The 25,497-nt window shown below is 52.8% G+C and overlaps 3 protein-coding genes across 4 annotated transcripts; 2 read left to right on the top strand and 1 right to left on the bottom strand.

The window, feature by feature from the left end:
- Positions 1 to 941: 941 nt before the first annotated feature.
- On the bottom strand, positions 942 to 6,070 carry SBSN (suprabasin; the record flags this gene model as incomplete). The annotated part of the gene is made up of 6 exons (XM_081275880.1): positions 942 to 1,058; positions 1,911 to 1,955; positions 2,066 to 2,134; positions 3,524 to 3,882; positions 4,195 to 4,393; positions 4,556 to 6,070. The coding sequence occupies 6 exons, from the start codon at positions 6,068 to 6,070 to the stop codon at positions 1,035 to 1,037; spliced, it is 2,211 nt and encodes a 736-aa protein (XP_081132006.1). The 3' UTR covers positions 942 to 1,034.
- Positions 6,071 to 10,225: 4,155 nt separating this feature from the next.
- Positions 10,226 to 20,282, top strand: GAPDHS (glyceraldehyde-3-phosphate dehydrogenase, spermatogenic). Its single transcript, XM_081274715.1, has 11 exons — positions 10,226 to 10,844; positions 12,944 to 13,116; positions 14,249 to 14,455; positions 14,598 to 14,704; positions 17,388 to 17,478; positions 17,557 to 17,675; positions 18,083 to 18,164; positions 18,456 to 18,607; positions 18,776 to 18,938; positions 19,798 to 19,895; positions 19,993 to 20,282. Exons 1-11 carry the CDS (start codon positions 10,691 to 10,693, stop codon positions 20,063 to 20,065), a joined length of 1,419 nt encoding a protein of 472 aa, XP_081130841.1. The 5' UTR covers positions 10,226 to 10,690; the 3' UTR covers positions 20,066 to 20,282.
- A 146-nt stretch (positions 20,283 to 20,428) lies between these two features.
- Positions 20,429 to 22,321, top strand: TMEM147 (transmembrane protein 147). Of its 2 annotated transcripts, XM_081275881.1 has the most exons (7): positions 20,429 to 20,652; positions 20,725 to 20,794; positions 21,326 to 21,385; positions 21,470 to 21,606; positions 21,746 to 21,830; positions 21,927 to 22,048; positions 22,132 to 22,321. In XM_081275881.1, the coding sequence occupies exons 1-7, from the start codon at positions 20,576 to 20,578 to the stop codon at positions 22,253 to 22,255; spliced, it is 675 nt and encodes a 224-aa protein (XP_081132007.1). In that variant the 5' UTR covers positions 20,429 to 20,575; the 3' UTR covers positions 22,256 to 22,321. The 2 variants fall into 2 exon arrangements, with proteins under 2 accessions (XP_081132007.1, XP_081132008.1); XM_081275882.1 differs by lacking the exon at positions 20,725 to 20,794 and having other exon boundaries at positions 20,518 to 20,652.
- The last annotated feature ends 3,176 nt before the right edge of the window (positions 22,322 to 25,497 follow it).

Raw genomic sequence — 25,497 nt, 5'->3', positions numbered from 1 at the left:
AGTCTATGCATCTCCAGGAAGGCCAATTTCCCAAAGGCAAAAGCACTGGATCTTATTTTGGGCCGCCCACCACTGAGGGAATCTGGGAGCTGGAAGCAACATGGCGGTCCTCCCCTGCAGACGCCTCACTCCCCTTTATACAGCAGGAAACTGCGGCCTCTAGGGGGGCAGTGAGCTGCCTCCAGACACCTTTTGTCACTGGTAGAGTCCCTCCCTCAGATCATTAATGTTTCTCCTGCCTGAGCCTCTCATCCCTCCCCTCGACTTCCCCAAAGAGACCTTCCCACATGCCTCTCTGTCCTCTTCCCTTACTCACTGGGTCCCCTCCCTACCGAAGCCCAAGAGAACAGCATCTGTGGCTGGGTGGCTGCTCTCCCTCCACTTACTGACCAGGTAACCTTGGCCGTGTTTCCCAACCTGTGCAAGCCTCCACGTGCCTCCTTATAAATTGGGGGCAGTGGCCTACCTCTAACCTAACTGGGTGCTTGGGAGGATTCAGTGATGTCATTCATGCCAAGCTCTTTATTACACAATTAATACAAGCTATTATTGTTATTCCTTGGGTGCCACACCCCCCTGGGTGAGAACGCTACCCGCTTGGGCTCCACCTAGGCTCCTCCATTCTCTCTCGGGTGCTCCCGTCCCCGCTGTTCACAGGCAGTGGCTTCCCTGCATAGGTGCCCTCCCAGTGCCAAGCACACTAGCAAAGCATGGTTTGTCCCTGTGAACTGCCCTCTTCAAGTCGACCAGCCTGAGATCTCCAGTGCAACCCATCCTAAGCAGTGGTCCCCCAATTCCTTCAGCAAAGAACAAGTTGAAGAATTACAAGTCCCCCTCCCATCCCTGCCCATCCCTCTTTAGGGAGCACAGGGGACCATGATGAGAAGAGGACATTGTGTCACTTTTATTCACAAATCTTAGTACAGCCCCCTTCAGGGACTCCGAGAACCTACGCCCACCCCCAGCTCCTCCGGTCATTTCAGCTGGTGTGACAAGAGGAACATTTATCTGCTCAGCAAGGCTAGGGCATCAGTTTAGGGCATGATGTTTGCGACGCTCTAGAAAAGAGGAGAGAGGAAGTGAGTGTAGGATTCTAGCTGAGAGGAGCAGGAGCCCTGCCCCACCCTCCCCGGGCACGGAGAGGAAGACTGGTTACTATGGCCTGGGAATTGCTTATGTTCTGGGAATATCTTAAGGAAGGTGTTATCTCGATTTTTGGAAGACAGGGAGCCTGCCCTCCCAAGTGGCTGGGCGCCTCTGTAGGAATGGAAAAGCCCTGTGCATTTATGTCAGAGGATCCTCTGTCAACCACAGGGCCAGGGGATCCACAAGGGTATGTCTTCCAGCTCCAGGTGCCTAGATGGGGCATCCCAGCTGTGCACCCCAGTCTCAGGCAACTTATGCACTAAATACAAAGAAAAAGCTGGGACTTAGCCCAGAGAGAGGACCAGGACCCCACAGGAGCCTTTACACTCTCAACCACAGAACAGAGCCCCAAGTTCCCACAACCCAGCACACTGAGGCAAAGCAGCAAGAGCAGGGCAGCAGAGGGGCTCACTGGGGGGCGGGGGCAGGAGGGGAGCCAGCTGGCCCCTGGGAGAGAGGGAGGGGAGTACGGTGGCCACATAGAGGCTGGACTCAGCAGCTGCACCCCCACTGCCCCCTGCCTCTGTGCCAGCGTTCTGGAAGTTATTTCTGCCAGCTTCTGTGGGAATGGAAAGCACCCAAAACTGAGCACAGGAATGAGAGCAGGCGACAAAAGGGAAGACCAGAGCTGGGAGAACAGCTCGGGTGGCCTCCGCAGAGGCTGAGTCTGCCCACAGGAAAGCCATACACGAGCAGGCAATGGGAAAGGGGTGTAGGCTCTCTCTCCAGATGCAAGGCAGGAGGTAGAAACTACAGACACTCACCCTCCACAGGGCTGGAAAGTTGATGAAGGGCTTGTTGACCGAGGCCTGGAATTCAAGGATGAGAGAGTTAGTCCCCAGCCTCCACCCCATCCTAGGTGGAACCCCAGGACTCCCCACTCCCCGCACCAAGTCCACGCAGTGCCCAGAAGACTTACTCCAGATGCTAATGTAGTGGTTGCGCCCCCTCCGTGCTGGCCGGTAGCCCCGCTTCCTTGATGACTGTTCTGTGGACAAGCCCAGATGGTCACTACCACCCTCAATCCTTGAAGGTTTCCTAAGTTCCTGTTCCCTAGTGACCTGCCCCCATCTAGGTTGACTCGGGCTGGGGGGAGGCACAGTCTGACCCCTGGCCTCTTTGCTCACTGTCCAGAGAGAAAACCCAAAGTCCATGTTGCCATAAGGATTTCATGGAGATGGGAAGAAGCCCAGGAAGGAGATCTGTCATCTCCCAACTGGTCTTTCCCAGGCTCCCTTTGGCTTTGGTGCTAGAAAAAGGCTCCCAGCCACTGAGAAGGGGCTTCACTGGGAGGAGAACCAGAGCCCACGTGCACATACGAGGACCTTCACAGACCTCGACCCCAAATCAACACGTCTATACACAATTCAGCCTCGACCCTAACTCGGGCTGATCCCTATCCCTGTCCCCATCCCCAGTCACTCAGCAGTGGTACTTCAGCCACACCCCGCCCCCTAGCAAGGGCCACCTAGAATCCTGCAACAGACCACCCGCTCCTGGCTCTCCTTGGGCAGCCTGACTCCAGACCCTCTCTGCCTCCCTTTCTATCCTGTTTCTCCCCCCTTCTCCCTCCGCTCAACCCCTGGCTTCCTGCCTGACAGCGGATGTGACTCTGGGCTTTGAGACCTGGGTCCATCCTCAAGATGGTCTCCCAGCTTGCTGATGCCAAGGACTGTTGGTGGAGGTTGGAGAAGGTCCCTCCTTGTCACCTGCTCTGTCGTCAGTGTCACTGTTTACCTGGCTTCCAAAGTGTTTCCTCTACATACGTGGGCAGAGACCTTCCCTGATCAGCAGTGCAGAAGAAGGAGAACCCTGACCTGCCAGTCGCCAAAGCTGTGCACTTGCCACATGACCTTGGCAAATGCCCTTCGCCTCTCTGGGCCTCCCTGTCCTTATCTGAGCATCGGAGAGTCAGCATCCTCACCCTAACTACCTCAGAGTGTTGTTATGAAGATGAAGCAGAACAGAGCTCATCTCCAAAGCTGTTCCTCACCCTCCCTGTAACACTCTTGAGTTTTCTCAACACTCATTCTCTTTGCACTTCAGAGATCTGATTTCACAACTGTTTCCTGTTTCCACGAGAAGCCCCGTGACCCTCACTGCAGGCCCCCTTAACTAGGAGAGAAACTCCCTTCAGATGGGACTAGGCTCCTTCCACATTATCTGAGGTGGGACTTTACAGATAAAATGGCTTAATCCATCTGACCAGCTGACCACCAGCTCCTTAGTAAGGGAGATGCAGAGGAAGAAGGGTTATATGGCTGCCCCAGGCATCTTTCGCCAAAGGCTACATATGGGCTCCCCAAATATCCCATGGGTTTAACCTCTCCCTCCCACAACCCCCTTCTCCCCAGGTTCCCCGCCCCTGTTCACCTACATTCAGCAGCTGGTTGGCCTCCTTGCTGGCTTGGTTGACCCCATTATGAACATCCTGCTGCAACCTGTCCACTTCCTTCCCGGCCTGGCCAGCAGCATGGTGGGCACCTTGGCCAAGTTTCTCCGCTTCCTTTCCGGCCTGACCAGCAGCATGGTTGACCCCTTGGCCAAATTTCTCTGCCTCCTTCCCGGCCTGGTTGACCCCATTGTTGACCCCTTGGACCACTTTGTCTGCTTCCTTTCCGGCCTGTTCAACGGCATGGTGAACTCCCTGGCCAAACTTCTCCACCTCCTTCCCAGCCTGGTTGACACCAGGATGGATACTATAGGTTATTTTGCCTCCCTCTTTCCCAACCTGCCCTGCAACAGGATGAGGATCCTGGCCAAACTGCAGCGCCTCCTCTGCTGCATGGCTAAGTCCATGCTGGGACGCTGGGATCACTTTCTCTGCCTCCTTCCCAGCCTGACCAGCAGCATGGTGGGCCCCCTCACCAAACTTCCCTGCCTCCTTCCCAGCCTGACCAGCAGCATGGTGGGCCCCCTCTGTCTCCTTCGAAGGCTGACCAAAAGCATGGTTGCCCTCTTGAGCAAACTTCTCTGCCTCCCTCCCAGGCTGACCAAAAGCATTGTGGGCCCCCTGACCTAACTTCTCTCCCTCATTTCCAGCCTGACCAGCGGCGTAGCGGACTCCCTGACCAAACTTCTCCACCTCCTTTCCAGCCTGACCAGCAGCATGGTGAGCCCCCTGACCAAACTTCTCTGCCTCTTTCCCAGCCTGACCAAAAGCATGGTGGGCCCCCTGGCCAAACTTCTCCACCTCCTTTCCAGCCTGTCCAGCAGCATGGTGGACCCCTTGACCAAACTTCTCCGCCTCCTTCCCAGCCTGACCAAAAGCATGGTGGGCCCCCTGACCAAACTTCTCTGCCTCCTTCGAAGGCTGACCAAAAGCATGGTTGCCCTCCTTAGCAAACTTCTCTGCCTCCCTCCCAGGCTGACCAAAAGCATTCTGAGCCCCCTGACCGAACTTCTCTGCCTCCTTCCCAGCCTGACCAGCAGCATGGTGGGCTCCCTGACCGAATTTCTCTGCCTCTTTTGCACCCTGACCAAAAGCATGGTGACCCCCTTGACCAAACTTCTCCGCCTCTTTCCCAGACTGACCAAAAGCATGGTGGGCCCCCTGGCCAAACTTCTCTGCCTCTTTCCCAGCCTGACCAAAAGCATGGTGGGCCCCCTGACCGAACTTCTCTGCCTCTTTCCCAGCCTGACCAAAAGCATGGTGGGCTCCCTGGCCAAACTTCTCCGCCTCTTTCCCAGCCTGACCAAAAGCATGGTGGGCCCCCTGACCGAACTTCTCTGCCTCCTTCCCAGCCTGACCAAAAGCATGGTGGGCTCCCTGGCCAAACCTCCCAGCCTCATCCCCAGCCTGCCCCATGGCATGGTGGGCCCCCTGGCCAAACTTCTCCGCCTCTTTCCCAGACTGACCAAAAGCATGGTGGGCCCCCTGGCCAAACTTCTCTGCCTCCTTCCCAGCCTGACCAAAAGCATGGTGGGCTCCCTGGCCAAACCTCCCAGCCTCATCCCCAGCCTGCCCCATGGCATGGTGGGCCCCCTGGCCAAACTTCTCCGCCTCTTTCCCAGACTGACCAAAAGCATGGTGGGCCCCCTGACCGAACTTCTCTGCCTCCTTCCCAGCCTGACCAGCAGCATGGTGGGCTCCCTGACCGAATTTCTCTGCCTCTTTTGCACCCTGACCAAAAGCATGGTGGGCCCCCTGGCCAAACTTCTCTGCCTCTTTCCCAGCCTGACCAAAAGCATGGTGACCCCCCTGACCGAACTTCTCCGCCTCTTTCCCAGCCTGACCAAAAGCATGGTGACCCCCTTGACCAAACTTCTCCGCCTCTTTCCCAGACTGACCAAAAGCATGGTGGGCCCCCTGGCCAAACTTCTCTGCCTCTTTCCCAGCCTGACCAAAAGCATGGTGGGCCCCTTGGCCAAACTTCTCTGCCTCTTTCCCAGCCTGACCAAAAGCATGGTGGGCTCCCTGGCCAAACCTCCCAGCCTCATCCCCAGCCTGCCCCATGGCATGGTGGGCCCCCTGGCCAAACCTCCCTGCTTCACTTCCCGCCTGGTTGACCCCATGATGGACCCCATGATGGATCACTTTGTCTGCCTCCTTCCCAACCTGTCCAGCAGCGTTGTTGACCCCATGGGCAAACTTCTCTGCTTCCTTTCCTGCTTGTCCGGCGCCATTGTTGATCCCATGGGCTACCTTGTCCAAGCCGTGGTTGATCCCCTTGTCCACCTCCTTGCCGGCCTGGCTCCCCATGCTGCTAAGTCCATTAAAAACTTTTTCCACTTCCCTTCCAGCTTGAGTGATTCCATTATTGATGCCTTCCAGGGCCTTGCCCACCTCTCTCTCTGCATTACTCAGCCCTCTGTTGATCCCTTCAATGACCTTCTCAATAGGGTCATCATTGGCTGCCCATCCGGGCAGGGCCCCCAGGAGAAGTAGGAGGCAGCAGGAGCTGAGAAGACTGGCAAGGCGCATGGTGTTGGGGAGGTGGGGGGATGCAGAGAGGAGCCCGGGAAGCAAGGCTGCTATTTATCCTCTGCTCCCGCCCTCTTCTCCACCCCTCATGAGTCAATTGCCCCTGCGAGGCACTGACTTGGTCCAGTCAAGGAGGTATTTCCCAGGGAGATTTGGGATTGAGCAACAAGAGGAGGAGGAAACAAGGTGAGTCACGCATGGAGAAGAACCTGGCATATCTGCTCCTTACCTGGCTCTGGCTCTCCACCCCAAAGGAGGGTGTCTGCCCTGCCAACCACCTCCCTCTTCATTTCTCACCCACTGTCCAGGCCTCCTCTCTCTCAAACCCACCTTCAATCGCCCTCCATCCCAGGGCCAGGGTGATCTGCAGCACGGTGGCTCCTCTCAGGGATCTAAGCACCTGGCTTCCCCAGCAGTGAGAGTCTGGAAAGATGGAGTTTGCAATTGGGGGCGGTGGGGTCGGAGAGAACTTCAGGACAGTTGGAGCTGTCCCTGCTCCTACTCTCAGTTACTCCTCTGCAGCCACAAGGGCCTTGTCCCAGCTCCTCAAGCACACCACTGTCCTGAGGCCTCTCTTCTTTGCACTTGATCTTTTCTCTGCGTAGAATGCAGAACCCAGAGCCTCGGGTGGCCAACTCCTCCTCATTCTGTACTTGACTCAAATGTCACCTACCTGACCATCCCTGCCCACTGCTGAGAGTAACATGAGGTTACAATTACACCCCATAAAATCACCCTTGTGTTCCTAAAGGACTTCGCACCATCTGAAATCACCTTTATTTTTTGTCAAGTGACTCACCTACCAGATTGTAAACTTCCAGAAAAGAGGGCCCTCGTCTGAGTTGGTCATCGCTATATCCCTGTCTTCTAGGACAGTGTCTGGGGTTCAGTAAATATTCATAGATAGAACACACGGGTGAGTTTGAAAAAGCCCAGGGAAGAGAATCCAAGCCTGAGCCTGAGTCTCACAGGGGGCTGGAAGGATGGGTGCTTGTCTGGGTCCCCAGGACAACATAGGGTCCCCTGGGGAGGGTTGTGCATTTGAAGCCAGGATGACATTCTCATCATGGAACCCAGGCCTCTCACCTCCCAGCCCTTAGGCCAGGGCAGGGGTCTGATTGCCATGAGCTGAGCTAGGACAGGACGCAGTGTCTCCTGAAAAGCCGGTTGAGGCAGCCATGGGGAGGGGCTGAAGACCTTGGGCAGCAGGAGCTGTCAGCCAGAAAGTGGGCTGGGGGCCAGGAGTTCTTCCTCCCTGCCCTCCTCCCCTGGGGCCTCTGAAGCCCTGACCCTAAGCCCTGAGTGTTGACATATGGGCTCAGGTTGGAGAGGGAGAGAGCTGGGAGTTGGGCTGAGGGCTGAAGAGGAACATTGGAAGCCAGATCAGGCGGAGGCTGGTGGGTCTGCGGCAGCCTATCTACCCCGGAGCTAGTTTGAGGGGAGTGCTCTCGAGAGCCAGTGGGTGGGTACAGTTGGGTGCAGGGGCGTAAGATATTTGGGTTTTGATGCCAAGGATGACACTGAAGGGGGGCGCGGGGGTGGGATTGCTGGTGGGAAGGCCAGGCACACAGGAATGTGCAGGGCGTGAGCAGGTGCGGGTGGCAGAGTATGTGTGTGGGTGCCCAGGTGTGGTGAGAATCCACACGTGTTTTCGAGCTTTGTTCAAATCAGGGCACAAGGCCCACTCCCCTTAGAGGACCTAGGGTTCCACCCCAGATCCTGGACCTTGACTCCACCCAGAGCCAGGCATCCCAGGCCAGAGACTCGGAAGTTTCTGCCCTTTTCCAGGCTCTGCCAACAGAGGCGACTAACCCAGCCACCTGTACAAACCTGAGCTTCTGTTTCCTAGTTTCATGCTGCAGGGACAAAGGCAAATCCCTGGGAAACCTCAGGTGTGGATTATCACCCTCGTCTAGTCTCTGTGAGGGAACGTCCCAGGCACAGCTAGTGCCCTACCCAGACCCTCTCCACACAGGGGCTGCCACTGGACTGCCCAGCGCTACTCAGGCTCTACAACAGTTAGTACAGAATGACAAATGTTTGTTGCCTCAGATTTAGGTAGAACTGCTCAAAAATTTTCTGGATCTTCATCAGACTTTGAGAGGATATATGTTATTGGCCTAATTGGATTTGCCATCTCCTCTTCCACCAGTTTTGATCCTTTATATTTTCTAAGAAAAATTTCAATTGCACCTACATTTTCAAATCTACTACTACGACGTTGTACAAAAAAAAAAAAAAAAAAAAAAAAAAAATCAGTCCCGTTTCAGCCTTGGTTCTGTTTGTGCTGGGTTGTTCCCCCTCCTGGATGATGCATATTAAAAGTTTGATCCTCTTTGTTTGATTAGCCAACCGCATTTTGGCCTTCACTCATTCAAACTGCCTCATCTTTTCTCCAATTTATTTTGAGTTCCACTTCTCCTAGGCCATCCAAGCAAGAGAGCTTCACCAGTTCCTGACACATGGAGGTCACTCTGGCAACCTGAGTTCCTGTGGACATTGAGGAAGGAGAAGATTATGTCATTCGGTGACTTTTTGCTCCCACCCCTTTCTCTGGGATGGTGACTCCTAACTGACACAAACCCTCACACCCCTTAAATCTGATCACAGCTGCATGTCAACTGGCCCTGCAGGTGAAGGTGCCTGCCTATGAGTCACTGATGTGCAAGCAAGCCCCCACCCCTGGGGCTTTGGGGAAGAAGCCATTTGTCTACCTGTTCTTCTCCAAAACATTCATTGAAAGCCTGCTTTGTTCCAGGCACTGTTCTAGGTGCTGAGGCACAATGGTGAACAAAACAGATCAGAATATATTCCCCATAGGGAGCTTAGAGCCAATGGGGGAGATATGGAACCAGTACCCTGTGAGGAACTACAGGAAAACCTACAAGGAAAAGCCTGGATGCTATGAGAAGATAGGACTCGGAAGCTGCTTTAAGACTGGGAATTAGAAGCAACCTGAAGGCCACATTTGTTTATTCATTCAAGTGCAGGCCTACATTGTTTTATTTGTACTTAACTTTATTGTACTTTGGAGATATTACATGTTTACAAATCAAAGGTTTGTGGTGAACCTGCATGGAGCAAGCCTAACAGTGCTACTTTCCAACAAATTAGCTTTTTTTTTCTTTTTTTTTTTTTTTTTTTTTTGTATACCAGGAATTGAGCCCAGGAGCACTTAACCTCAGAGCCACATCCTCAGCCTTATTTATTTATTTATTTATTTGACACATGGTCTTGTTAAGTTACTAAGGCTGGCTTTGATCTTCCTGCTTCAGCCTCCGGAACTGTTGGGGCTACAGGTGTGTGCCACTGTGCCCGGCAGCTTTTTTTAATAATATATTTTAAAGTTAAGGTATGCAGGGCTGGGAGTATAGATCCATCCTAACAGCATATGCTTGGCATGTGTGAGGACCTGGGTTCAATTCCCAGCACCTCAAAAATTAGGATATATACATTGTTTTGTTCAGACATCATACTCTTGCACACTAATTGAAAACAGTAACAGAATTTTTTATTTTTTTTATTTTTAGACAGACACAATGCCTTTATTTTATTTATTTTTATGTGGTGCTGAGGATGGAACCCACACAGGTGAGGCAGGTGCTCTACTGCTGAGCCACAACCCCAGCCCCACAGAAGTTTTATACACACTGGGAAACCAAAAAATCTGTGACTCACTTTATTGCTATATTTGCTTTATTGCAGTGGTCTGGAACTGAACCTACAACATCACCAAGGTAGGCCTAAATTATGCTGAGCAAACACCTTTCAAGTGCCCAACACTCTTGTCAATAGGCTGTAGAAGTGACAAAGATGACAAGGCCCTTGCCCTTCTAGAGTTTATAGTCTAGTGGCAGAGAAAATCGGCATGAAAATAAATGAATAAAAATATGATATTTAGCCATGTGCCATGAGGGAAATAAAATTATAGAAAGCACAGCTCTAAAGTATTTAGGGCTTTTTGTATGCTGCCAGGCTGGTCTGGACTCTGGGCTCCAGCGAGTCTCCCACCTCAGCCTCTGAGTGGGGGGGAGATCAGGCTGCTCCACCGGCCCAGCTCCACGGTAGTTTTGCATATTAGAGCATCCGAGCCGGGATGGGGAGTCACACACAGGGCTTCCTGGAAGATGGGCAGAGACTGAGGCCGGTCGGGTGGGGACTGATAGTCACTGGGAAAAGAGGGCATTTTAGATGGGGAGTCCCAAAGGGCCTGGGGCATGCCAGAAGACCGGCATCTGCCGGAGGCCTTAGAGCAGCCACGAAAGGACCCCGGTGGGGCTCTCCAGGCATCTCCAGGCTCAAGGAAACCGCTAGGGAACTTTCCAAAGGTCGGGGAGAGGGGGCCACCAGGTCAAGGGAGAAAAGAGCTATGAGTGCCCGTGTGAAAAGGTGGGTTCCAGTCCAGATCCCACGGGTGCCCTTGGAATGGTGGCGCACAGTGAGGTCGTCCCGCAGCTCCACGCGGGTGGGGCGGCGGTAGTCCCAAGTCCTGAGGCCTGCGCACTGCCTCCTCTGTGACGTCACTGGGCACCGTGACATCTTGCTTAGAAGCTCTAGACCCGGTGCCCCGCAACTCAGTAACATCACCGCAGGTCCCGGGGCGGCTAGGCCTAGGACACCATGTCGAAACGCGACGTCGTCCTCACCAATGTCACCGTTGTCCAGCTGCTGCGACAGCCGTGCCAGGGTGAGAGAAGCTGTGGGGCGACCCCCGTACGCGCGCTCGCGGCCCATCCTCCTGGGGTCGGCAAGGGGGGAACCGCCACGCACCCGCGTGTCCCCCTCCTCCAGGAGCCGCTTTCCTCTGGCCTGCGGTGACGGCGGAGGCGGAGGGGAAGGGTTCTACGCTGAGTTGGCAGAATGAGCAGTGGGTGGGAAGGGCAGGGACAGGGACAAAGGTGATGAAAAGAGGGTAGGTGTATGAGGGGCAGTTGAGGGAAGGGCCGGGCGGGTGGGCTTCTGACAGTACACTGATGCTCCCTTGCATCAACCAGCCAGAAAGGGGCCGTTGCAAGCGCTGGTGGATTTCTTCTCCTTGTCCTGCACAAAGGACCGACATTTCAACCCTCTGGGCCCGCAGGAATCACTTTACAGGCACACCTTCACCCAGACCAGTGTGCTCACCGTCCTCATTTCAGAAGGACAACAGAGGTTAAGAGAGGGCAAACCATTTCCCAATCTCTAACCAAGAGGCAGAGATGTTGGTATTGCACCCAGAGCCTGGGGACTCCAGACTCCTGCTACCAGCCACCAGGCAGTCCTGCCTCACCCAGCCAGAGGTGTGCACACATGAGTGCATTCTCACACACACTCTCAAGACAGATAACCCCATTCCCTCCCCTTCCTCACTTCCCCCAGGTGGAGGCTAAGGGAAGCCAGAGCATGGCCGGGTAGATGGGCTGGGGCAGCCAAGTTTCCCCAGGGCTCCAGGATCCAGGAGCCCCAGTGAGACACAGCACCAGGGGCAGTTTTCTTCTGAAAGTTTGCTGGTTGGGCACAGATGACCACTTTTAACCCAGGACACATCTCCCCTTTGATGACAGCCGAAGAACCTCCAGGAGTGCAAACATCCCCAGTGAGCAGAGGACCCCTGCTCCCCATAAGCACTGACTAGTTCCCTATGAACCCGCACTGTTGCTGGAAACACCCAGAGTGCAGCCTCAGGCCACAGGTCTGTGGCAGCAGGGAGAGGTCAGGGAGACAAATAAGCCCACTGGCCCCCAGCTCCAGTCCCACCACTGCCTGGGGTACTTTTGATTCCAGTTGCCCAAAGCAGCTCCCACCAACACCCTCCACCCCTTTCCGGCCCCCTCTCTTTCCCTTCACAAATCCTCACAGAGTCTGACTTCCTGCCCTCCTCTATTAAAGTCAGCGCTATTTTGGTCTTGATCTCACTGAACTCTCCCAGCAGCCTGCAGAGGGTGGGACGTGTCACCCAGGAAATATTAACTTGCCCAAGACCACACAGTGGTGTGACTGAGCCAGAGCTGGCATCCAGGTCTGATTTCCAGCTTGAAATCCTCTACCATCCAGGTCCCCTGAATGCACCTTAATTCTTCCTCCTCCTTCTTACCTGTAGCTCAGGTGGATGCTCATCTCCAGGCACAGGTGTTTAAGCTCAGTCTAGGAGTGGGAGTGAGGAGGTAGGAGCCAATAAGAGTTTCCCCTTGGTTTGTATAATACAATCTATCTCCTACACTTCCACTCCCTGCTGCCACAGACCTGTGGCCTGAGGCTGCACTCTGGGTGTTTCCAGCAACAGTGCGGGTTCATAGGGAACTAGTCAGTGCTTATGGGGAGCAGGGGTCCTCTGCTCACTGGGGATGTTTGCACTCCTGGAGGTTCTTCTTTTAATGGGTAATCCCATTAAAAATGGGATTCCTGGGCCTCAGTACAGACCCTCTGAATTAAGATTTTTGTAGGAAGAGGCCTCCCCCAGTAAGTTTTATCATCAGAACAGTTTGGGGACAAGTGGACTAGATCAATTACAAGTTTAGGAAACAATCTTTGAAATACTAACATGTGGAATGTTTTCTAGGGTGTCTCCTCAACACTACACATATTACCTCATTTAATCTTCACAGTGATGGCTGAAAGAAAGTATTATTTTATCTTCATTTCACAGAAATACATCTCCAACCAACCGCTAAAAATACAGAATCTCCAGAGAAGGGGCCCTGCCGTTGATATTTTAAAACCACCACACCTCTTGCTCATTTTCGTGGGTCAAATGGGTCAGGAAACATGGGCTACATAAGTGGCCACCAGGGGCCAGGAGCCAGCAACCAGTTCTGGGTGGCAAAGAGGGTTCATTCTCCTTTACAAGGTGCGAAGCTCATGACCTTCCCCCCCTACTGTCCCCCTTCCCCACAGTGCCCAGACCACCACCACCACCCGCATGTGAGCCAGAACCAGTGCCTGAACCTGAGCCTAAACCACTGCCTCCAGTGAAGGAAGAGGGAAAGCCACCTCCCCCGCCCCCGCCTCCGCCTCCACCGCCACCACCGCCCCCGCCCCCCAAGAATCCTCCACCTAAGGAGTTGAAAGTAGCCATCAATGGGTGAGTCCACCCTGGCACCTGAGCTATTGCAGAAGTCACAGTCCTGGGCATCTCCCCATTTCTCACCACCACGGCTCATTCTGCCAGCCCAGAAAAATAGCAGGGAGTAGAGGAGACAGGGCCTGGGAGAGCCCACACTCTGGGTGAAGACAATAATCAAAGAAACAGGAGAGTTCACTGCTGTGTTCTATCAACATACAGACCTCAGTGGTGTAAGGACAGAGAGGGCAGCCAGGGAAGGTCTCTGGCCTGCCAACCCAAGGTGACATGAAAGGGAGGCCTGGTGACAAAAAGCAGTCAGGGGGCTGGGGTTGTGGCTCGGTGGTAGAGGGCTCACCTAGCATGCATGAGGCACTGGGTTCTACCCCTGGCACCACCTAAAAATAAATAAATTATTGTGTCCATTTACAACTAAAAAAAAAAAAAGCAGCCAGCTGGGTACCTTGCTGGGGAAAAAGTCTTCCCAGAAGAGGGACAGCAAGAGCTCTGGGATGGAAGAGGCAGGCTCAGTGTGTTTAAGGACAGCCTCACAATGTAACAGGTTTAAAGCCAGCAAGCGGGAGGGGAAGGGAGAAGGTAAACCAAGTGGGGGTTTTACTGATAGACAGTTGTGGAGGTTCTCAGGCCAAGAGACAAAATCTAACTTGAATCTGTACCCAGCTAAGATTAAGAGGGCAGGGTACAGAGAGGGAGAGGACGAAAAATATGCAGGTAAAAAGCTGGTGAGCTCACATGCACAAGAGATGACTGTGGCCTGCAAAGAGGTGACTGCCTTCTTCCCTAAAGTGGGTACTGTCACCCAGTTCCCTTGAGTGGGCCCCCATCCCCTTAGTTGGTTTTCTGTTGCTATAACTGGGTAATTTATAAAGAAAACAAAATTTATTTTTTCCAGTTCTTAAGGGTGGGAAGTCCAAGGTCAAGGGGTCACATAGAGAAGGACCCTTCTTGCTGGTAGGGAAGAGCTCACATGATGAGACAGAGGAAGCATGCTAGCTTCAACCTTTCTTCCTCATCTTATAAAGCCACTAATGCCATCATGGGGGTCCCACCTTCACAACTTCATCTAACCTTAATTACTTCCCAAAGTCTCACCTCCAAAAGCCACCACCACCTCTTAGTACCTGATAGTGGAATTACATTTCAACTTGAGTTTGGTGGGAATACTGAAACCACAGCATCCCCATGACCCTTTTCTTTCCCACCCCCTCCTCTGCCTGTTCCTGGACAGATTTGGCCGCATTGGTCGCCTGGTGTTGCGAGCTTGCATGGAAAAGGGAGTTAAGGTGGTGGCAGTGAACGACCCATTCATTGACCCAGAATACATGGTAAGCAGCAGGTACAGGAGAGGGCCAGAAAGGGGTTCCAGTATGGAAGGCTCCCTGCTCCAATGTGGAACCTTCACCCAGGTTCACTCCAGGGCTGTTCACTTTGCTCCTCCAAGACTAGAGTCCATTCTGTCTCCTGCAGGTGTACATGTTTAAGTATGACTCCACTCACGGCCGATACAAGGGGAATGTGGAAAGCAAGAATGGAAAGCTGTTTGTGAACAACCAGGAGATCGCTGTCTTCCAGTGGTAAGGGCAACAGGTCTGATACATGTCTGCGGCACAGTAAGGCAGAGGATTCTAGCCTCACATGGGTTCATAATTCCCCAAATTGTGTGTGTATGCTTCTGGTACTAGTCTGGAGAAAGGGTTTCAGAAAGGTCCTTGACCTCAAAAATGGTTCAGAAACACTAATCTTTAAGATGCCCCACTGTGCTCCAGAACTGTATTTAACATACATTTGCACATCTTGCCACAGGCCTATCAACTCACCTTGTCTACAACTCAACTTTAACCCCCAGACCACTCTCTCTGAAGAGCATGGCTGTTTCCTTCCACTAGGGTTCTACTCAGGAGCCTGAGGCCTTTGTAAAACATCCAACGAGCCTGGTAAATCTGAGAGTAGCTTCTCATCATCCACGAATTAGGTCCCAGCTCCTGATGGGCCTCACACACACTGTGCACCCCACCTGCAGCCTTTTCATCCCCTTGGCCATACTAGCCACCCACTTCTTGGGATCCTGAGTCTGCACCTCTCACACCCAAGCAATGCTAACTTCCGAGTTCCCACTTTACACAGTTCCTGCTCATAGTAAATTTCACTCTTCTTTAAAAGATAGGTTCTATAAGGCAAAAGCAGTAACATTACCTTAATATGCTTCAAATATAAACATTCTCAAATATCAAAAGAATCAAAATTTATAAAATGGGAAATATTACACCTACTTAACTTTCTAATATAATGAGCCACGGCTGATCCTGTGGTTGCTTCAGCCTCTTACATGTGTACACGTGAGCACGCACACAGGCGCCATCAACCCTAGCAGCCTCCTGCAAGGCCTTCAGCCTAGTTCTCCTCCATGCCCCTCTCCAATGCCCTGCTGGTCTTCTCCAGCACTTAGCACAAGCTGTTTGCACGTGCATTCTGCCCCTCCCTAACCTTCCCAGTTGGGTGACCTTGGGCAAGGGATCAAACTTGCCCAAGCCTCAGTTCTCTCATGTATCTGATGGGGATAATGATCATGCCCTCCTCTGCAGTAGCTGGGAGCTCCAGTGGAGTTAACAGGCATTTGTGAAACATTTGGAAGGGTGTTTTCCCACAAGTCTGCACCTACTTGCAGGGAGAGCCCTATTGGTTTGCGCTTACTGTTGTTGCTTTGGCACTAGCAGGTACAGGTCCTGGCCCATGTGGTCACTCGTTACTTTCTTGAAGAATGAATGGAGGGGCTGTAGCTCATTGGTAAAGCGCCTGCCTCGCACGTGAGGCACTGGGTTCGATCCTCAGCACCACATAAAAATAAAAATATTGTGTCCAACTACAATTTAAAAAAAACATTCTAAGAAAAAGAATGAATGAAATTCTCACAATAATCCTGTGGGCAGGAGGGAGGGCCTGTGATGGGCTGGGGTCTTTTGAAGGCTGACTCTGTCCCATGCCAGTTCAGCAATTGCTATAAAAGAAATTGTTTAAGTGCCCCCCAGCTTGGAAGGTAGAAAATGTGGGACATCAGAGAAGAGCGAGTTGGGCCAGATAATGAAAAGTGTGGACTGAGAGAGCAGATGACTGAGCAGAGAGAGAATAATCATGTGCCATAGCCCAGGGAGAAGAGGAGAGGCTATTTATTCATTCATTCAGGCAGCAAAACTAGGAGTGCTGACCTGCACCCTCCACTGGCTCTTCTACTTACTCCCTTCCTCTCTGACCTGACTCTGGCCCCTGTAAAAAAAAAAAAAAAAATTAAAATCCTCGGTCTAAAGGTTAAATGAGCTTAATGCAGGTAAAAGCTCAGAACACAGGCATATGACAGGCGTTCAAGTGTGTGCAGAATGGCTAAAACAAAACTACACTACCAACATTGATTGACTGAAGGCCCATGGCAAGAAGCAGGCTCAACAGCAAAGGAAATAGATCCTGCCCTATGCTATGGAATGGTCTAGAAGACAAATTATAGAATGGTCTAGATGCAATTATAGAAGCCAATATCCCTGTTATTTATGTAAAGGATGAGACTAACATACAGTTGATTCATTCCCTGCTTGCTACAGCCAAGAAGAATATTGTAATGGTAGATGTCCAATGTTTAAGATACAAACATTTGTCAAAATGTCATGTTATGTAGATTTATATAACAGAGAACAGAAATCCTCCTTCACTATTCTACTATAAACCACTTGCCACTGCTAGTCACAGGGCTGTCTCGGCCACAATGCTCCAGGGCCACTCTCAGGATGCAGGTGTCTGTCTTCAAGGACTTCTTGGTCTCTGGCAGCAGACTCCCTATTGCAGGAACTAGGTGGCCAAGACAAAAGGGGCTATGAGGGCTCCTGGTGAGGAGGTCAGGGCTGGGGACCAGAAGGCAGCTGAGTAGGCCTGTCACAAGGTAGGCAGCATTATGCTGGGCAGGTCTGAGCCCACGGGGCAAAGCCAGGTATAGTCCCCCTAAGGAAGTCAGGCCTGAGTTGGGGAAGTAGCAGCCTATACCTAGGCACAGCAGGGTTGGTGCAGGCAAGAAAGGAAAAGTGGTCTGCAAAGGGACAGTGATGAAAAGGCCAGCAAGATGGCATCTGTTTGGGGTAGCTAGGTGTGCATGGGACAGGGCAACAGGTGACTGCAGACCAGGCAGGAGGCCTTTCAAATGGTGAAAGCTGTGTACACTCTGACGGCAAGGCCACACAGGGGACACTGACTCGTAGCCCTTCCACCCCTCTGCAGCAAGGAACCCAAAGAAATCCCCTGGAATTCTGTCGGGAACCCCTACGTGGTGGAGTCCACAGGCGTGTACCTGTCCTTAGATGCAGCTTCAGTAAGTGGGGGACATGTGCCCAGGGCTGGCTGGGGGCCACTGCACATAAAACACCTGACCCCTGGGCTCAATCCCTAGGCACACATCACATCAGGGGCCCAACGTGTTGTCATCACCGCACCCTCACCGGATGCACCAATATTCGTCATGGGTGTGAATGAGAAGAACTATGCCCCTGGCTCCATGAACATTGTCAGGTAACAGGGGCAGCAACATTCTGAAGTGTGACAAGTGCCTGCAGGACATGCCAGCCTGTGAAGAGGAGGGACTCACGCTCCCTGCCCCCACTCCCACCTTTGATCCCTGGTGTTTCTTTCACATCAACCTACTCCTGCTTCTTTATTCCTAAGTCTCACCAGCCACAATGTTAATGTCACCCTGAAACTACCTATTAGAAATGCACAACTTCTGGAAAACATGCTTAGGGAGCTTCCCCTAGGCACCAGTGGTGCCTCCTTAATCAGACAGCACCCCCACTGAGCCCTCTTGTCCCCATCCTGACTTTTCACAAAACCAGACCTGGGTGCAAACCCAATAGGGTCAGGATGAAGGGGTGGCTCTGCAAATCAGCTTACAGTGCCCTTGCACACCTGGGTCATTGCAGCAATGCATCCTGCACCACCAACTGCCTGGCCCCCCTTGCCAAGGTCATCCATGAACGATTTGGAATCTTGGAAGGACTGATGGTGAGTTGGAGCTGAGGGGTGAGTTGGAGCTGAGGTGGGAGGGATGACAAGGAAACCCCCCTTCTTCTTCCCAGACCTTGCTTACAGTATGTATGGAATTAGCAGGGAGAGTGGTTTCAGAAAGAGGCCCAACAATGGAGAAGCCTTTTAACAATGTTAGTCCTCTGGCCTGTACATGCCTCTCCTGTGGTCTGTGGTGGTGGCCCCACTGGCCTCCACCCCAATCCTAAGAGAAGGAGGCATGGGAGCTTAGGAGTAGGAAGGCCTCACCTCAGCCCTTTCTTCCCCAAGACCACAGTCCACTCCTACACGGCCACCCAAAAGACAGTGGATGGACCATCAAAGAAGGCCTGGCGAGATGGACGGGGTGCCCACCAGAACATCATCCCAGCCTCCACTGGGGCTGCCAGTGCTGTGGGCAAAGTCATCCCAGAGCTCAAAGGGTATGAGGACAGGATGCTGCAACCAGGGGGTGGGGACACACCATGGGAGGACTGAACTAGCCCTAATTCTTGGGGGAAGAACAGGGACTGGCCATGCCCCAAGGCAGTGGGCAACGGAAGCAGAAGTGCTTGGGCTCTGACTCCCGCCCCCAATGTGGGATTCTCCAGGAAGCTAACAGGAATGGCGTTCAGAGTGCCAACCCCAAACGTATCTGTTGTGGACCTGACTTGCCGCCTGGCCAAGGGTGCCCCCTACTCAGCCATCAAGGAAGTCGTAAAAGCAGCAGCCAATGGGCCCTTGTCTGGCATCCTTGCCTACACCGAGGATCAGGTAGGCAGGGGCTGAGGAGACCTTGGGAGGCACCCTCTGTGGAGGGGTTGTGATTTCCACTTGCTCAAAAGCTGCTTTCATTGTACCAAGGTAGGAAATGCAGGGCTGGGAAAACAGACTTCCCTGCCTCCGGATCTTTGCAGTAGTTGCTCCTTTGATCTGGAACACTTTCCCCCCGTTTGGCTACAGGTCTGCCCTCACTTCCTCCAGGTCTCTACTTCAATCCCCCTCCTCTGCAAGGCTCCCTCTCAGGATGTTTTCTGTGGTTCTTTTCCAAACCAGAAATTTTATTTCATTGTCACTATTGGCACCAATAGCATGTACACTCCAAGAAAACAGAAATTTAAGAACTATCATTTCACTTCTGTAGCTCCAGATGTATCCCTGTGCACAATATACGGTGCACAATACATGTTTAGTGAACCAAGGACAACTATTACTCCCATTTTTCAACACTTCTTTAGAGCCATGTCATGCCAGATGCCTTTCTTTAGTTGATGTCACATGCCTTTTCTATGCATCAGCCTTGGTGTTGGGCCTTACTTGGTGCTGTGCCTGGTTTAGATCCTGCAGGTCACCCTCACACAAAAACCAGGTTCTCGTTTTAATGGCATCAAAGCACCCCCACTGTTGAAAACCTTTCTGTGGCCTTCCACCACTATAAGCTCAGGCCTATGCGCTTGCAGCTCCTTCCACTTAAGACACTGTTCTGAGGGCCCAAGTCGACGAGATCTTGGTAATCAAGACACAAGCTCATGGTCCCCTCTTAGATGAATGGATGGGCAATGTGTCTAATAAGAGCCTGAGCTCTGGGTCCTTCTCTATTACCCACTCTTATCTTTGAAATTCTGATGCACAGGTCGTCTCTACGGATTTCATCGGAGACTCCCACTCGTCCATCTTCGACGCCAACGCTGGCATATCCCTCAATGACAACTTCGTGAAGCTCATTGCCTGGTAAGGAGGAAGAGGTCAGAGTACTGGAAGGAGTGGGGGGTAGGCTGACGGGTGGTCGAGAGCAACTCCCTTGACCGCCTCTTCCTTTCCTCTGCAGGTATGACAACGAATATGGCTACAGTCATCGGGTGGTGGACCTGATCCGCTACATGTTCAGCCGAGAGCAATGAAAGGAAGGCCCCTCCTTTGCTGCGCCATGCTCGGAAGTCGGAATCCCCCCGGGAAGGACGGCGCGCGGCTTGAGGGCCTAGCGCTGCTCGGTCAGTGGTGAAATAAAAACCAAAGTGCTCATAGCTGCGCCTCTCTCTCTGCGTGGGTCACGGCGGGTTCTAGGCCGGGTTTCAGGTCCGCCCACGGACGAGGGTTGCCGCAGGGCTCTGAGCCGGATTCCACTTATGGGAAACGGGGACAGGCGCGCAGCGTGGCCGAAAAGGTGTTTCAACAGTGTTCCACTCCGGAACCCTGGGAAGCGAGATCCGGACGCGGGCGCTCTGACGTCACGGCGCGCGACGCCTGGGTCCGGACTACCGCTCCCAGAAGGCCGCGCGCGGGCCGCGGCCAGTCCAGTCAGGTGGGCGCCAGGCCCCTACCCCGGCGAGAGCGCCGGTGGAGGCGAGAGACCCGCGTCGGAAGAGGTCGCCTGGCAACTCCCGCGCGGGCGGGACCGGGCGGCCGACGACATGACCTTGTTCCACTTCGGGAACTGCTTCGCCCTCGCCTATTTCCCCTACTTCATCACGTACAAGTGCAGCGGCCTGTGAGTGCGGGGCGGGCGCGGGGCGGAGAGGGCGCGGGGCCCAGGCAGACCCCTCACCGCCCGCTTCTCCAGGTCTGAGTACAACGCCTTCTGGAAATGCGTCCAGGCCGGGGTCACCTACCTCTTTGTGCAGCTATGCAAGGTGAGGGCCGCCCGGACCCCACGTGTCTGGCCCCCACGCTCTCCAGACCCAGGGACCCGGCTCTGCCGCTGTCCCCCCACCAGGGGATCGCTTTCAGGACTCCGCATAGGTCCCTTGGAGTGTGGACCCCAGAAGGGGTGGAACCGGAGATGAGGTCTTGAAGCAACTTTTTCTTAGCACTTTTCGGTAAAAATTGAGAAAACCTTGGTTGTAGGATTGGCACAGAGGTTTTTTTGGTACGGTTAAGAGCGATAACTAACCCCGCCGCGTGTCACACGGGGCTGGTAGCACTCCCCGAGCTGCCACCCCAGCACCTCTAGACCTTATACCCCCTGTGAATTCCCAGCCCCCACAGACACAGACATCTACCTTCTATCTCCCGTAGCCCTGTGATCTTGCCACTCTCTCCCAGAAAGACCCCTGGAATCTATAGTGTCCCGCTTTTCACAGGAACATTAACTTCCCACAAAACACATAGGTGTTTTTTTTCCCCCCTCACCTTGAGGTGACCTTTCTGCTTTCTGTTCTCAGATGCTGTTCTTGGCCACTTTCTTCCCCACCTGGGAAGGTGGCATCTATGACTTCATTGGGGTGAGTAGGGTGAGGGTGGGACAGGAAGTGCACAAGCGGGGCTTCTTGGCCCTATGTTTACTCACGCCTCAACCTGACCCACAGGAGTTCATGAAGGCCAGCGTGGATGTGGCAGACCTAATAGGCCTAAACCTTGTCATGTCCCGGAATGCCGGCAAGGGGGAGTACAAGATCATGGTTGCTGCCCTGGGCTGGGCCACCGCAGAGCTCATTATGTCCCGGTGTGTGTAGCAGCCTGGACCCCATACTATCCTAAGAAAGGACACTTGGGTGGACAGGGATGCTGGGGGAGGGGGTGGCCTCAGTCTGGGTATCAAGGATGTCTGGGTACCAGAAAATCCCTCCCTTTGCCTTCTTCAGCTGCATCCCCCTCTGGGTTGGAGCCCGGGGCATTGAGTTTGACTGGAAATACATCCAGATGAGCATTGACTCCAACATCAGTCTGGTATGCAGTCCTGCTCTCCATGCCACATATACCTTTTTTCGGTGGCCATATCTCTCCCCAAGGCCTGGCCCCAACTTCTTGCTTCCCTTCTGTCAGGTCCATTACATCGTTGCCTCTGCCCAAGTCTGGATGATAACACGCTATGACCTGTACCATACCTTCCGGCCAGCTGTCCTCCTGCTGATGTTCCTTAGTGTCTACAAGGCCTTTGTCATGGAGTGAGCTCAGGGGGTTTTGAGGCCGGGTCCAAATGAGGGTGGGTTTTCTGGTCTCCTTTCCTAATTGTGATGTTTCCCCACAGGACCTTCGTCCACCTCTGCTCCCTGGGCAGCTGGACAGCACTGCTGGCCCGAGCAGTGGTAACAGGGCTGCTGGCCCTCAGCACTTTGGCCCTGTATGTCGCCGTTGTCAATGTGCACTCCTAGGACTGGTGACCTTTTCCCTGCCTCTCTCCAGGTTGTTTTAGTCAAGTAAACAGTATTTGGAAAGTTGTTTCTGCCTCTATTTCTCTCAAGAACTGTCTCCCTATACTATGTCCGCCTAGGTCCTAGAGACCCTTATTCTGGCTTTGGAACCAGGTAGACAAGCTGGGATGCTAGTCAGTCCTCTGACATTTCCTCTGTCCTCACAGTTCCTAGACTCTGGTTTTCAAGGGTAGATGAAGAACTTAAAATAGATGACCTTTGAATAGCCACAGAGGCCTGGGAACAGTTGATAGAGGGGAGCTAGAATCCAAGAGAGGGCTCCTCTTCCTCTCCTCACACCTTCAACTGGTCCCTCTCCCACCTGGACTCTTCCCTGGCTAGTTGTCTCTAAGGTTCCCAGCCCCAGTCTCATCTTCCAATCCATCCTCTAAGTGATAGCCTGTAGGGGGAGTGGTGTTTCAGTCTGTAACCTGTTTTGCTAGGTCACTCTTCCCTGCTTACAACAATTTGTGGCTTCTCATTGTGCCATAAAGAGTGACCTTTGGTTTTGACCTTTGATCTCTCTGGAGTTTCTCCCTGGGTTGATTTCTACAGTCAAATTCTTAACATCATTTAATCCAAGTGGGCACATGGCACACACCTATAATCCTAGCAACTTGGGAGGCTGAGGCAGTAGTATTGCAAGTTCAAACCAGCCTCAGCAACTTAGCAAGACCCTGTCTCTAAATAAAATATAGAAAGGGCTGGGGATGTTGCTCAATGGTTAAGCACCCCTGCATTCAAACTCCAGTATCAAAAAAAAAAGAGGCCCTCCATGGGTGGGCATAAGTGGGTTTGATTCTGATTTCTTGGTGCTTTGACTCAGTCCTATACCCCTCAGGTCAAATCCTAGCCTGAGTCTTCAGGGTGGAGTGTAGGGTTAGCAACAGCAAAATAGCACAGCCGTGGAACTCACCAGCTTGGACATTGTCTTAGATGCCGCCCTCCACCACGAACACTCCCTGCCTTGGTCCACTGGACCAGCTCTTTGCCCTACCTCCTCGCCCTCCCTGAGGGACATATACCAGAAGTGGTCCTTTGAATGTCAAGCTCAAGCTTGATGCAAATCCTGCCCCCTCAAGAAAGTATTCCCCAGCCCTAGTGTTCCCACTGGGATGAGAGAGTTGCCTTCTCCCTCCACCAAGCCTACAGAGCCTACGTGTTACTTAACTTCAGTCCTAGGAAAGGACTGCTATGGCAGTTGGTGTTTTCAGAGTGTGCATTTACCTTCAGATGAGGAAGCCACCCTGTAGCCCCACCCTTCTTCAGGGCTTAAGATAGTTCTCAGGGTTCTTGGGGGCTGGGAGTGATTGATCACCTCAGTTTTAATGAGGAAAGAAAATGGGATACACCCACAGCCCATCTGGGTAGATTTTTTTGTGGTAACCAACTGTCTGAAATAATCCCTTCTTATGTAGGATGAAGGAGAGTAGAGTGGTTAGTGCTGAGGTCAGGGGAGCACAGGCTGGAAAGGTCAGATGTGATGGAGAAGCCTGGGCAGTGGTAGATCGCCATGAGCCTGGCTGCATTGATGAGAGCTGTGAAGGGAAAACAGGGTTTTTGGAGACCAAGAGGATGTCTGACCCACCCTGGAGGTAGGCTGGGCTCTGTGGAGAGGATGTGAATAGCCACAGAGGCCTGGGAACAGTTGATAGAGGGGAGCTAGAATCCAAGAGAGGGCTCTTGGGTTCTGAGAACCCAAGAACTAGCTGGAACAAGTTCAAGGGGGCTTGTGACACTAAAGGTTGGCAGATACCAGATCACTGGAGGCTGACTGGAGAATTGAATGGGGAAATGGGGAGCTCTGGGAAGGGGAAGGACAGGGTTAAATTTAGCTTAGAAAGCTGTGCTTGGTTGTTGTATGGAGGGAGATACATGCCATGAGGCCAGAGTTGGACCAGCACAGAATTGGCAAGGGCAGGAGGATTGAGGCTAGAAGCCAGCTAGAGAGATGGCGGTGACCAATGGACCATGTTTCTGCTTATCAGTAGAGGACACAGTGGGGAGATGAGAGATGAGGAAAGGTGCAGAGGAGTCTGGAATAGCACAAGTTTGGGACTTGTTCCCCCAGAGGTTCCCAGCACTCCCAGGGAGGATTCACACTGATTAGACAGTGGTGCTGCCAGTGAGGTTGAACAGTAAATGGAGACAGGCTTCGGAAACAGGCCCTGGTCATCACCCCATATGTGGGCATCATTTCAGAGACAGAACTGAAGTCATCAGGGTCTGTGGTGAAGAGGAAGAAGCCCAGGACCCAGCCAGAGAAACTCATAATAAAAAGGGAAGAGAGATAAGCAAAGAGCAGTGGCCAGCAGTTGGAGGTGTTAACTTCAGATGAGGAGCTGGTTGGGGGACTAACCTTCGCAGGGGCAAAGAGAGTGAGCAGGAAGAATGAGGGCAGAACCCTGTTAAGGGCAGGGGACAGTGGTGCTTAATGTAGGGAAAATTTGGATCCTCTCATCAGGAGCTCCCATGAGGGAGGAGTGGTGCTGAGAACAGAAAGCCCAGACACAGTGTACTGGAGTGGCTAAAGGCCATCTCTAGAGGGCGCCTGCAGCCACATCCCAACTTACCTATAAATTTTGCAAACTTAGGCAAGGAAATTAGAATAGATTTTCCCAAGGAAGATTTGGGGGATGAGGTGGTTCTTCTTTTTTGGTTTCTGTGTTGTGTTTTTCAGTGCTGGTGATTGAACCCAGGGCCTGGTGCATGCTAGGCAAGTGCTCTTCCACTGAGCTACCCCACCTCTGGCCTCCAAGGAAGGTTTATTGAATGCCTACTATCTGCCAGGCTGTGTCCTAGGCCCAGGAGACTGCAACCCTGAATAAATAGTCCCTGTACCGCAGTACTGTGAGAGGTCAGTGGCGCTGATGAAAAACACTTAAGACAGCACTTGGCACCAATTAAAAGCACAGCCAATGTGGGGATTGTTTTATTACTATTAAAACATAATATGTGTTTTTAACGAAGGGTCGCAGGCAGCCCTCTTGCCCAGCCTGGTGTCCCAAGGACAAGCACATCTCACCAGGAGCAGCCAGCGCCTAGGGACTGCTTCCCCAGGAGGAAGGGAGCTTGGGGTGGGGAAGAGTAGTGAATAGAGCTCCTTCAAGGTTGGGGTGCCATAGCTCAGAAGCAGATATGGGTAGGGCTGGGACTCTTGATTATACAGATGATTTGGTGGTCTTCCAGAAGGTCCTGTGATC

The sequence above is a fragment of the Spermophilus citellus genome (assembly GCF_964194105.1).
Source record: "Spermophilus citellus genome assembly, chromosome: 18".
NCBI lineage: Eukaryota > Metazoa > Chordata > Mammalia > Rodentia > Sciuridae > Spermophilus > Spermophilus citellus.
Note: the sequence above shows the minus strand (reverse complement) of the source record. Positions and strands in the feature narration are given on the sequence as shown.

Bases quoted from the DNA above. Each gene is read 5' to 3' on its own strand.
- GAPDHS (XM_081274715.1), top strand. From the start codon at position 10,691: ATGTCGAAACGCGACGTCGTCCTCACCAATGTCACCGTTGTCCAGCTG. The intron at 14,705-17,387 runs GTAAGGGCAACA...ACCCCTCTGCAG, and splicing joins GAGATCGCTGTCTTCCAGTG to CAAGGAACCCAAAGAAATCC. The intron at 17,479-17,556 runs GTAAGTGGGGGA...CTCAATCCCTAG, and splicing joins TGTCCTTAGATGCAGCTTCA to GCACACATCACATCAGGGGC.
- TMEM147 (XM_081275881.1), top strand. From the start codon at position 20,576: ATGACCTTGTTCCACTTCGGGAACTGCTTCGCCCTCGCCTATTTCCCC. The intron at 20,653-20,724 runs GTGAGTGCGGGG...CCGCTTCTCCAG, and splicing joins ACGTACAAGTGCAGCGGCCT to GTCTGAGTACAACGCCTTCT. The intron at 22,049-22,131 runs GTGAGCTCAGGG...GTTTCCCCACAG, and splicing joins TACAAGGCCTTTGTCATGGA to GACCTTCGTCCACCTCTGCT.